The sequence below is a fragment of the Diceros bicornis genome, chromosome 27, assembly GCF_020826845.1.
Source record: "Diceros bicornis minor isolate mBicDic1 chromosome 27, mDicBic1.mat.cur, whole genome shotgun sequence".
Taxonomy (NCBI): Eukaryota; Metazoa; Chordata; class Mammalia; order Perissodactyla; family Rhinocerotidae; genus Diceros; species Diceros bicornis.
This window is the reverse complement of record NC_080766.1, coordinates 43,553,185-43,565,333: the sequence shown is the minus strand read 5'-3', so window position 1 is coordinate 43,565,333 and position 12,149 is coordinate 43,553,185. Positions and strand designations below refer to the sequence as shown.

General features: G+C 43.4%; 1 protein-coding gene across 3 annotated transcripts in view; it reads right to left on the bottom strand.

Annotated features, from left to right (window-relative positions):
- Positions 1–12,149, bottom strand: part of TRAPPC10 (trafficking protein particle complex subunit 10) — an 88,716-nt gene that overhangs the window by 47,479 nt on the left and 29,088 nt on the right. For 2 of the 3 annotated variants that reach the window (XM_058523209.1, XM_058523208.1), the window contains exons 4-5: positions 5,820–6,016; positions 1,161–1,356 (exon numbers count right to left, since the gene is read on the bottom strand). In XM_058523209.1, the coding sequence (XP_058379192.1) occupies positions 1,161–1,356; positions 5,820–6,016 (393 nt within the window). The remainder of the gene's footprint in view (positions 1–1,160; positions 1,357–5,819; positions 6,017–12,149) is intronic. The other variant, XM_058523210.1, reaches the window with a different exon arrangement.

Here is a 12,149-nt window from a genome sequence, read left to right as displayed (position 1 = left end):
TGCTCTGAGGTATCATTTTTTCTAGGCCCTGTCAGAGGACAGAGCAAAGAAATCTATGTATGTGTACCAATCCTCACACACACATACATCTATATTTCTGAACTTATCTATCTACCTATCCATCTATCTATCTATCCATCCATCCAACCATGGGTTCACACTAATACCTCAGATTCCAATCCAATACCACTGGGTTCATTTAGACTTCTCCTTTGTTGTTTGTAACTCTTAGAGACTAAGTTTAATAAGCTTGAAGGGTGAAAAGACGGGGCAATCTGAAAGGTCTGCAATGGGTAGATCATACAGGGAATTATGAAGATATTCAAATTCCCTTATTGTACCAAATCATCCAAATACCACTAAGACATAAGCATCAGAAGAAGAGATAAACACCAAAATTTCTAATCAGAATTGGTCTTTTATTTATCCAAAGTGTATTATTTCTTCAGCAAGTAATACACAAGTGATATTTAATATGAAAAATACTTTTACAATCAAAACATGGTAAACAAGAACAAGGAACCTTAAGAGCAATCTTCTTGTCACCTCCTGCAGTGTTATCCCCAAATTATACTATTACATATCCCTTTGTTCACTTGCAACTTTTCTTCTTAAAAGAGAAAGAGCTGACTGTAGACTACAATTTTAAAAACATAAACATTTTTGTAAACTATAGTAAAGGAACCAGCTTAAGACAATCTTTTATTGGAACCCAAGGCTATAAAACAAAACTACAGAGGAAATGTTCTTAGGAAATTATAATCTAATCACAGTGCTGGGTAGGTAGAGGGCATCTCTATCAACAGGACCATCACCACCTCTAAGGCTCCTGTGCCTAAGCCATTCCCATGGTGGACACCCCAGAAGGTCCGAGACACTAACAAAACCAAAACTACCCTGAGGACAAGGCCATTTCATAAAAGGCTAGAGGCCACGCTCTGAAGCAGCAGGGGAGCTGATGACATAATTACTCAGGAGGCCATCTCCACTCTTCTGCTTGATAAGCCAAGAGACTTAAATGTCTGTTAGCTACTACATCGTCTCTTGGTTTTAAAAACTATGCCAGTAAGAATTACCCCAAGAGAGCTGCCTTATTTGGAAGGAAAGAACGAGGGAGGAGAGAAGAAGAAAACCATCTAGTTCTATAATTAGTCAAGTACCTGAACCATGAAATATTCACAAAAGCTCCAGCCTGGCTCAGTCCTCTTCTCCCTCAAGGTTCTCATGTCGTCCTCAAACTTGCCTAGGTTTTTGGTAAAAGACATAAGAAGCAATGTCCTGAGTTTGGTCAGGAAGGCATTCCAGGATTCCTGAGTTCGAGAAGAGTCCTTCAAGGGGTCAGAGAGCACGACACACCTGCAGAGACATGAATGGACTAACTGGAAAATACTCTCCAAGCACAGTCCCACTGCCCAACTGCTACCATCCTCCTGGAGTGCACACTGATTTCCGGCCTCCTCCTCCTTTCTTCCCTCCCTCCTTCCTGCCTTTCTTCCTTCTTTAATTGGTAAAAGACATCAGGCAGGCAGTGAGAAATCAGATGAGGAAAAGGTTCATCGTGAACGGGTCTGATGCCACTTGAGCAGTAAGTGCTGTTCCAAGGAGAATCGCTGTAGAATGGACTGGAAAGGGGAGAGGGATTTATGACAAGTCTCGAGTCTTAGACCCTGCCTCCAGGGTTCTCTGTAAAATAAGGTGATTATACCACACTCAGCGGCCAAACCTCATTCCCCCTGCTCCCTTCAAAAATCTCTTTTGGTTCCTTGTAATTAACAGAATAAAATTTAGATTGCTTAACATGACATATGAGGTCTATTACGACATGGACCCAACCTAGGTGTCTAGCTTGACTTCTCCGTATTCCCAGTTCAGCCCTCTGAACTCTCATGCTCTCCCCTCTCCGTCTAGCACCTTCCTACGGCTCAGCTGACACGGCCTCACTGAACCCCTCCCCCACCACTCCCCGAACTGCTCTGCCTGCTCGGCCCCCACTGTGATTACACCACTACCGCAGAAGTGCCACACTGTAAACACTTTCTCTCTTTGTAGCTCTGTCTCGCCCACCAGACTAGGAGCTCCTCAAGAGCAGGGTTAATAAATAGCTAATAAATAAAGGCTTAAAGAATATGGCTTAACATACAGGTGTGATACAGTTTTACTCCAAAAAGACTTTGTATCAGTGGTATAAAAATACCAAAGGCATAAAATTACAAGTTTCGAATGGATTTGGAAAAGGCAACGTATTCATTCAACAGGTTGGAAAAGGTAACTTTCTTTATCCTTGATAATCATAATTTAGAAAGATGAATAAATCTGAACTCAGAAATAATTTTAAAATATTGATGCTATGAGCTTCAACATTTCTCCTCAGTAAATAATTCACCTGAATTACCAGCAAGTAGCAAAATGAAGCAATTCTGTTCCATTTTCTCTGTGCCCCAGCACACCCCTTGAAGGAAGGGCTAATCTATGGAGTTATAAATCAAGAGACAAAAACGGGGAAGCAGCCCACAGTCTAGATGACCCACCACGTGAACAGTGAGGACCGAGAGGACAATGTAAAATCGGTAGCTGGCTTTAATTCCAATCACTCCAACCCCTGACAATGTTCCTTCTCCTGAAAGACAAAGGGGTCCAGCCAGCTCACTCCTAAGACTCCCAAAGGGCGAACGAGTATTTATCCAATCTATGAGCTGCTAGAATCTATAGGTTCAGTGGTTTATCCTTAAGGCATTCTCAAGGATTATAACCATCAACTTTTATTCCTGACCAGACACAGAATTCTCCCTATACCTACAGGGGGGCTGGAAAAGGAAACTAACACAAACACCAACCACCAAAACAATATTTTTTTTCAGTGACCTGGTGCTTATCAATCAGACAACATATTCATTATATTCTCTATCCCTTATTACGTCGTTCAGCGTTTACTGTTTCTAGATCTTCTTCTTCTTTTGTTAATAAAAAAGAACTATGGGGGCCAGCCCAGTGGCGCAAGTGGTTAAATGCGCGTGCTCCGCTGCGGCGGCCCGGGATTCGCTGGTTCGGATCCCGGGCGCGCACCCATGCACCACTTGTCCAGCCATGCTGTGGTGGCGCCCCATATAAAGTAGACAAAGATGGGCATGGATGTTAGCCCAGGGCCAGTCTTCCTCAGCAAGAAGAAGGGGATTGGCAGATGTTAGCTCAGGGCCGATCCTCCTCACAAAAAAAAAAGAACTGTGCTTCAGAAATTCACATCAAGCCTAGATGGTTAACTCAGAAAGGGAGAGCCCAGGTTGGTGGGGGCCAATCCGGAGGAGAGCAGCATCTTCAGAGTGCCTGCTGCCCGGCCGTCCTGAGCAGCTGCTCACAGAGGCGGAGCATGACGAGCAGCTCCAGGCCGGGATCTCTGCCAGTCACGGGGACTGCTGCTGGCACAAACAATTAACAAGGCAACTCTCTGATTTAGTGATACTTACCAAAAGCCTGGAAAATGCACAAAACCTTTTATCAAGCAATTTTCCTTTTAGAGATTTAACCTAAGGAAATAATTAAGGATGTACACAACATCTGAGCTAGAAAGCTGTTTCTAATATTGCTGTTAAAAATAATAAGTAAGCAATAACTTACAAGTCCTGCAGAAGAATGTATAAATAACTTATAGTGCATTAATACGATGGAATATTACATACTCATTAACAATAATGGGATAGAAATACATGTATTGTTCATGGAAAAATTTTTACAATGTATTAAATGAAAAAAGCAAGTACAAAACATTATGCATAAAAATTCTGAAAGATATACCAAATGCTAAGAGTTAATATCTATTTTCTTTTGTTTATTACCTTTTTCTAATAATTCTACAATAAACATGTAATATTTATAATCAGAAATTAAATACAAGATTAAAGTTAAAAAAAACAGTAAGCCACTTCATGGCCATGTGTTCCAGTATTTCCAAAGACCAGAAATTATACTACCTAATAAAACAACTGTCAATACAGACATTACTAAATTCAAATTTATGAAAGTCTGACCCAGCTTTTTACATCAAAAAATAAAGTACAGATTTGTTATAGGTGGCTTTGCAAACTGATGAAAATCAAAATGTTAGACGGCATGTTTAAATATTACATAAGAAATGTTAAAAATTTTAGTAAGTTACATTTTACATATAAAGAATAGTCATTGAAAACAAGTTAGTTTTAAATAGGCTCAGCAGAAACATACCTTTGGCAATTAGATAAAAATTATAAGGTAGACTTAAAAGTAAGCAACAGGCACTTTGAAAAATCATACAATTTGAACATTTCCTAAGTTTGACTAATATATCCCATTACACCAATTTATTTACCTAATAAAATCTGAAACAAACATGATTCCTTTTGTAATATGAAAAACCACTCAAGGGCCACTCGGTTTGGGTTTTCAGCCCCACCCCTTCTCTCTATTCCATGCTGGCCCACTTCTCCCTCAGACGGTAAAACAGCGCTCTCCTCCCTCCAGGCCTCCCGGGGTCTGGTGCTCCTTTCAAAATACAAATGTTAGCAAACCCGAATCACCGCGAGCGGAAGCACACACAATCACGTAGCATCTTGTTAAAATGTCAAGCTGATTCTTTTGGGATAACTAATTTATGAATAACAGACCTTAGGAAAAAATTCCCACAAGTCCAGATTGCATGAAATTTCTCTAAGATAAACCATAAGCTCAACAATCTAATATTTAATTCAAACTATAAATAAAGCAAATTTGAACATTACTATGTGCCCAGTATTGTGTAGAACATAAAAAGGAAGCCCACATATGGCTCCTTCCCCTGAAGAACCATCAGTTCACTGGGTGGCCCTGACACGGGATGCGGTCACAGAATAAAGCAGCCTCATGGCAGCGTTTGGTTGGTACTCCTAGCCTCACACACCCACGATTTCTTCCCCCGGCTCTTCCCTTAACTCCTGCGCACGCTTCACTTCTTAGCCCTACTGCTGCTTTCTCAGGGCAGCTCCCTTAGCCCCCAGAGCAGGCCAGCTCCCCTACTCCAGGCTCTTGCCACATCCTGGAACCCTCCGTCTGAGCATTTGCCACCATGGTGACCACTGGTGGTGGCAACCCGCGTGTGAAGGAATGCCCGTCTCTGCCACTGGCCCACGCTGTAGCAGAGCAGGGAGCAGGCTCACCACTGCACCCCAGGACCTGGGTGAGTTAAAGTGCTAACCTAGGAGATGCAGACGATCAATTAAACAAGTGTTAAGGAATATGCTGGCCGGCACAGCTGGGAATGGCATCGCTGAAGAGGAAGGAAGAGAACAGAGCCCAGGCAGGGAGGAGCAAGAGAGCAAAGGAAGTCTCCAAACAAAGTGGCCACTCGAGTTTCAGGGTCCCTTTCAAGTTTCTGAAGGACAGTAAATCAGCATTTTATAGCTTGTTTTTAGGAACTCTTAATAGGTGTTAAGGTAAACAAACAAAACAGGGTCCCATAGCTACAAAACGTTTAAGAAATCCTGCTGTACACAAGCACTGCAGGACTTCTGGAAGCCTTTCCTGTGCTAATGCCCATTACCAACCTTCAGAAAGGGGACCCACTGTGTGGTCTCTCCCACAGTCACTGTTCCACTGGACCCTCCACCAACGCAGCACACTGGGAGTGACTGCTTACAGTTTCTTGCCTGCCAGACCAGCGAGAGAGGGACCTGGTCTCTTCGGCACCCCCACCACATGCTCCAGTGTCAGGCACACCACAGCCACTCAGAGTAAACTTTTATTACTACCCAGGAGCCAACAATCTGTATCATCCAGATATCAGCCCAATGAGGTAAAATTAAAGATATACTTACCTGTCACTCTGTTTATTACAAAAATCATTTCTTATTTTGTCCACAATAGAAGTTCGGGGAAGGATGTTGGTTTTGTTTTTTTTCTTGGCATCATTTTCAACTACCACTATTAACCAGTCCACAGAGCTATGAGCTTTCAGAACATTCTGCCACTTGGTAAGGTCGTCTTTTACTGTAGCTTTATACACTTCAGTATCCTAAAAATAAATAAGTCACTGTGAAAGCAAGTTAATCAATGCCCTTTACTTTAGACGGCAAAACGCATCTAATAACAGAGCATACAGCGGCCCCAGGGCTTTACGGCTTCGGGACGGGGACACTCTATGAAAAGCCCAGCGCCGGCCATACCTGTGGGCACTCTGGGCAGGCTCAGCGCCACGCCTTTGGTGCGCATTGTCCCCAAATACTCCTGCCACTGAGGGAAGATCTTTCAAAGTTACTGAGGAAGAGACGGAGAGTTGGAGAGCTCAGTGAGTTGCCCACAGTGACAGTCCGCTAGGTAAGTTGGGACTTTCAAACCCAGGTCTGTATGGCCAAAGGCCTGTGCCCGAGCACTGCGTGAATCCTATCCAGTCGTGCACCCTGCCCTGTGGGGGAAGCAAGCAGCTCCTCCCACTGCATGCTGGCTGTCGTCATGCTGGCTGGTTGTCATCGCAGGGCTGAGGCCGTTCGCAGGAAGCCAGGGCCTGCCTCCCGGCAGTTTTCTCTGCAGCTCCTCAGCTCTCTGCGAGCCCCCAAACCCACTCTAATCTCGATGCCACTCACAGACCACATCAGGGGCAAGGCAGCTTCCATGCAAACCCAAGGAAAGAGGACAATCTAGGGCTTCTTGAAAGCTCTTCTGATTCACATGGATTGATAGGGGAGCCATCCTGGTCCTAAAAATCAATGCCGCTTCTGACTCAGAATCCCAAACATCAGCCTGCCAAAGAGAGCATCCCGCCTGTGCAAAGGCCACTGAGTCCAGCCTCAGTCCTCACCCAGAGAGAACAGGGAAACAGGACTGTCCTCGCTATTTCTAACTCTGTTGATAACCGCTCTTAAGCTCCAAAATCCACTCAGTAGATTTAGAGTGAAAATCTAAAACCTTAATTCATTTCAAAATTAGGCATCTAAAAACCTTTGGAAACTATAATTAATAGCTACTATTTAAATACATACTTTCCCCTCTTTTAATAGAAAGATTCCTTATGATCCTGCCTGTATTTTCTTGGGATTTTTTGGTCTCTCTTGAACACCACTCTTGCAGACGTGCTAATGATCCATGAACCCACGAATGAGTTAAATTTCCAATTCTGTATCCAGTCCCCCTTTTGGTTTATTTAGTAAGCGAAAAGTTCCAAAAGACAGTGCCTATAATTTTTAGTCTGATTTTAAAAATTGCTATGTCCTCAGTTTAAATTAGAAACAAATACAATCTGACAAGATCTTTTGCTAACAAATTAAGAGGAAAAACTATCTTGCAAAAATCGATTTTCTATGAATTAATATCCAGCAGTAACATACTCTGCACTGCGTATTTTCCAGAAACTGGCAGCTCTTAGGACCTGAAGATGAGGTTTACAATGCTGGTGTTCTGTCAGAACTCAAAGAGCCCGCATGCACTACGCCTGAAAAGTGGAACGGAAAGGCCAGGGGCCCGCAGCCACAGACCCACAGCCTTCAAATCAAAGAGCAGACACAAATCACAGGGTCCCACCAGGTCAGGGACCTGTGGAGGGCTGTGAAAGCTCCAAGGCCACTGCAAGGCCTGGTTCTTGGCACCCCCCACCCAACTCCAGGCCCACCCCCTGAGGGGACACCAGCAGCCCCTCTTGGGATGCTCTGCTAAGGCAGTTTGCAGGGACTCGCAGGAAGAGACCTGTGCAGCAGGCAGGGCAGAGCGCCCCAAAGTTCTGGAGGAATTAGGAGTACATAATGTAGCCCACCACTCACAGCAGAGAGCAAACAGCAAACCTTACTAAACATTACTCAAAAGACTTGGTGACTCTTCAGGAAAGGAGCCCATGCTGAGCCAGTGACATTAAGGGTCCAAGGGTCCCTAAGGAAACAAAGCTAAGAGAGGAAGAACCCACTAGCAGGAGGGTGGGGCAGGGGTCCCGATGGGGGACGAGGAGCAGCCCTGCCCCAGCACCAGAGTCAAGCAGGCTAAGGAGGGTATCACAGCACAAGATATGGGACCCCATGTGAGATGATGAAGGACGCGAGGTATCCGAGGCCAAGCAGGGCAGAGGGCCTCCCTCCAGGAGTGACCTTACCCGGATACTGTGGATCACGTGAGGTAAGGCGGGGCGTGATCCAGCACAGAGCATCACCCCCAGAGCAGGGAGGGGCACTGCATTGTGAGGGAACAGGACACAGTGACAGAAGAATACTCACTGACAGCGATTATTCAAATAAGCAAACATATGGAGGATAATGAATGCCTGGCTTCTCTAGGCATGTCGGAGAAGGGAGTCACAAATATGGCAAAGGAGGAAACTAGAATTCACCCCGTGGTGTTGGATTGGAATTGGACTGTGTGTGTGTACACCATGTGTGCGCATGCACATACAGCTACATAGGGAAATAAACATGCGTAAACGTATGTGTGGGTGGACACGTGTGTACACACACATCTACTCTCTGGGTAAGTCCACTGACAGGGCTCCACAGCAAAGGGCACCCCGAGCTCCAGAGCTTGGCTTCTAAATACCAAAGAGGGCTCCTTGGAGAAATGGCTGACCGGCAGGCTCAGCCAGGGGAAGGACAAGCAGACCCTGGAACACTCTGTGTGAGGGGGTGCTAAAGCAATAAGGACATTTCCAAAGGCCACAGAAGCCAAATCTGGGACAACGTGAGCATTAAAATAAATAACGATTTATTTTAACAAGTGTAACAAATTACACTGCAAAAACTAGAAATCAACGAGTGCAGGCTGGCATCAATCAGCAAACAGGACTCGCACTTCAGACAAGCGAAGTACAGGGACCAGACTGACACAGCCACCTGAAACAACCGAAAACCACCACAGGTCAACGGTTTTTAAAACCCTGGACATCAGGCAACAAAGGACAGTGACCCCCGAGAGACGGAAACCAGTGAGGCGAGCCCTGCAAGCGGCCCAGCTGACCACCCGGAGAGTTCCCAGACCACAGCACAGGGAGGGTGACTGAGGTGGAGCCTGCAGACTCCCTGCATGGCGGAGACAGAGCTGAAGAGTCCCGGGAGACAAAGGCAGCTGACTTCACAGGAGGTCAGAGTACCCGAGAGGAGGCAGCAGCACAGAGAGAACCCCGGCAGCCTGCAAAGGGGCCCCTCGAGTACTCAGCAGGGAACTGATCAGCACATGCGTGCAGGCGCTACCCAAAGCCGTGAAGAGACCCATCAGGCAGGACTAGACACTCACACAGGGCCTGGAACAGGGCCCATTCTCACAGGCCAGACTGGAAAACCTCCTAATTCACAGGGCATTCGGTGGAGAACTCAGGAAGTAAGGAATCACTAGTCCAGACTGGTCACTGCTCCAGACCCATCAAACCATAAAAGCAATACCTAAAAGTATCAAACTTTGCTAGTAACTTAACTAAACAAAGCTCAAGAAAATTTCTAGGATTACAAATACACCCGCAGCAAACAAGATAAAATACACGATGTCTGGCATCCAATAAAAAACTGCCAGGTAGACAAAGAAGAAAGAATATATGATCCATAATAAGTAGAAAAATCAGTCAACAGAAATAGACTCAGTAATGACACCGATAATAGAATTAGTGGACAAAGCCATTTAAATATTTCATATGTTCAAGCAGGCAGAGGAAAGACTGATGTTAAGCAGAGACATGAAAGATATTTTAAAAAGAAGGAGGAAAAGACCCATATGGAACTTCTAGAAATGAAAACCACAATGTCTAAACTGAAAAATACACTGGGTGGGATTAAGAGCAGATTAGACACAGCAGAAGAAATGGTTAGTTAACTTGAAGACATAAAAACAGAAATTATGCAAATGAAACACGGAAAGACTGATCAAACATCAACAGTGCATCAGCAGGCTGTGGGGCTTCAAGTGGCCTAATATATAAGTAACTGGAGTCCCCAAAGGAGAGGAGAGAAAGGGAACAACAGAAAAAATATTTGGAGAAAGAATAGCCAAAATGTTCCAAATTTGATCAAAATTATAAAGTCAAAAAGCCCAAAAAACCCAAAGCCCAAGAAACATGAAGAAAACTACACCAAGGCATATCATAATCAAACTGTTTAAAACCAGTGATAAAGGAAAAACATCTTAAAACCCAAAGGTTTTATGGGTTTTATGTACAAAGTAACAGAAACAAAAATGAAAGATTTCTCATGGGTAACAATGGAAACCAAGACAGTGGAGCAACATCTTTAAGTGTTGGAAGGAAAATGAACTGTTGAACCAGAATTCTACACTCAGTGAAATATTTTCCAACAATAAAGACTTTCTCAGATACACGAGGGCTGACAGAACTCATCACAAATGGACTGGCACTCTTACGCTTCATCTCCTGAAAACATAACTGACTGTTTAAAGCAACAATGCTAACAAGGTTCTGTGGGGTCTGTAACACGCAGAGGATTAACAAGTACGCCACAAGGACATAGCACACTGCTGTGACATTCTCATCCTGTGTGTCAGCGGTAGAACGTGACCTGCAGGTCATGACTGAGGGGTAAGTTACAGATGTACACCATAAACCCCACAGCAACTACTGAAATAACACGACAGAGATTTACTTTTAAATGTAAAATCCTAAACATTATCAACTTGCTCCAGGAACATTTGCTTAACAGACGATAATCAAAACTAAAACAACACAACAACAACAAAACACAGGCTCTCTATTAGAAAATGTAATTTTAGGAAAAAAAGTCTCATTCATAATGTCCACAAAAACTATATCTAGCAATAAAAATGCAAGACTTTTATGAAAAACGTTATGACCTATTACTAAAGGACATGAAAAAGGCATAAAGAATGGAAACATAAACCATGTTCCCAGATGAGAAGATTCATGATTATTGAAATTCTTCTCAGATCAATCTGTAACTTACTCAAGGCAATCCCAATCAAAGCACCTCCAGTCTTGTCTTTTTCTTTTCAACTGCTGTTCCAGTTACCTATTGCTTCATAACAAACCTCTGCAGTATGCGGTGGTCCAGAACATTTACTCTGCTCACATCTACAACCCAGAGAAGACTTGGTGGGCAGCTCGTCTACTCGACCTGGTGTCTGCTGTGGCACTTGAAGGTTGGAGCAAGCAGGCCATCACACGTCTGCTGGCAGATGCTAGCTTGTTGGCCAGGATCTCTGGGGTCTGGGGCTGCATACCTCCACATGGCCTTCCCATGGGGGACTTGACTTCCTCACAGAATGGTGGCTGGGCTCTAAGAGCAAGCATCCCAAGAGGAGCTGGCAGGAGATATATTAACTTTTATGACTTAGTCTCAAAAGTCACAGTGCCCCTCTGCCAGGCAGAGGCCCACTCAGATTCAAGCGGAGGAAACACAGCTCCAGCCTCTCAGTGGAGGAAGGTCATTGCCACCTAGAGAGGAGCATGTGGGATGGGATATATTGGTACAGCTACTTTTGGAAAATAAAATGTGTACACCCAACAATCAGATTCTAAAATGTCTATGGAAGAGAAAATGCATACTAGCCAAGAGATTTATTTAGAAGAACAGATATCAATACATAGCATAAAAATGTAATCATTAGAAGTCTGGTCCCGGTACAGAATAGACAATGATCAATAGAACTGAAGTGTCGAGAATATTGTGCATACAGGATGTTGGTTTAAAATAAAGGTGATATTTTCGATAAGTGGGGGAAAGACAGACAATTATGAAATGAAGTTAGGCTAATTTCCTATCTATTTAGACGATAATATTAGATCCTGAACCCCCAAAATCTCCTACCATACACAAAAATAACTTGAAACTATACAGATCCAAATATAAATCACAAATTATAAAATTATTAACAGAAAATACACAAGAAAATTGGTTATTATCTTCAGACAGACAAGGCCTTCCTAAACATGATACACTACTCAGAAACTATTTCTTTAAATTACATATTTTGCTCCATAAAAATTATTACAGTTATGAACATCTATTCACTAAATAATAAGATCAACCACCTACACAAAACAGAAACTACAGAAGAGGCAAGAGAAAGAGAAGCACACCAATAATAGAAGACTAACACACCACTGTCAGTTAAAGATAGGTCAAGTGGATAAAACATTAAAATATAAATGACCTACACAATACAATCAGTAAGATTGCTCTTATGAATACATATTTAACATTACAATCTGAAAA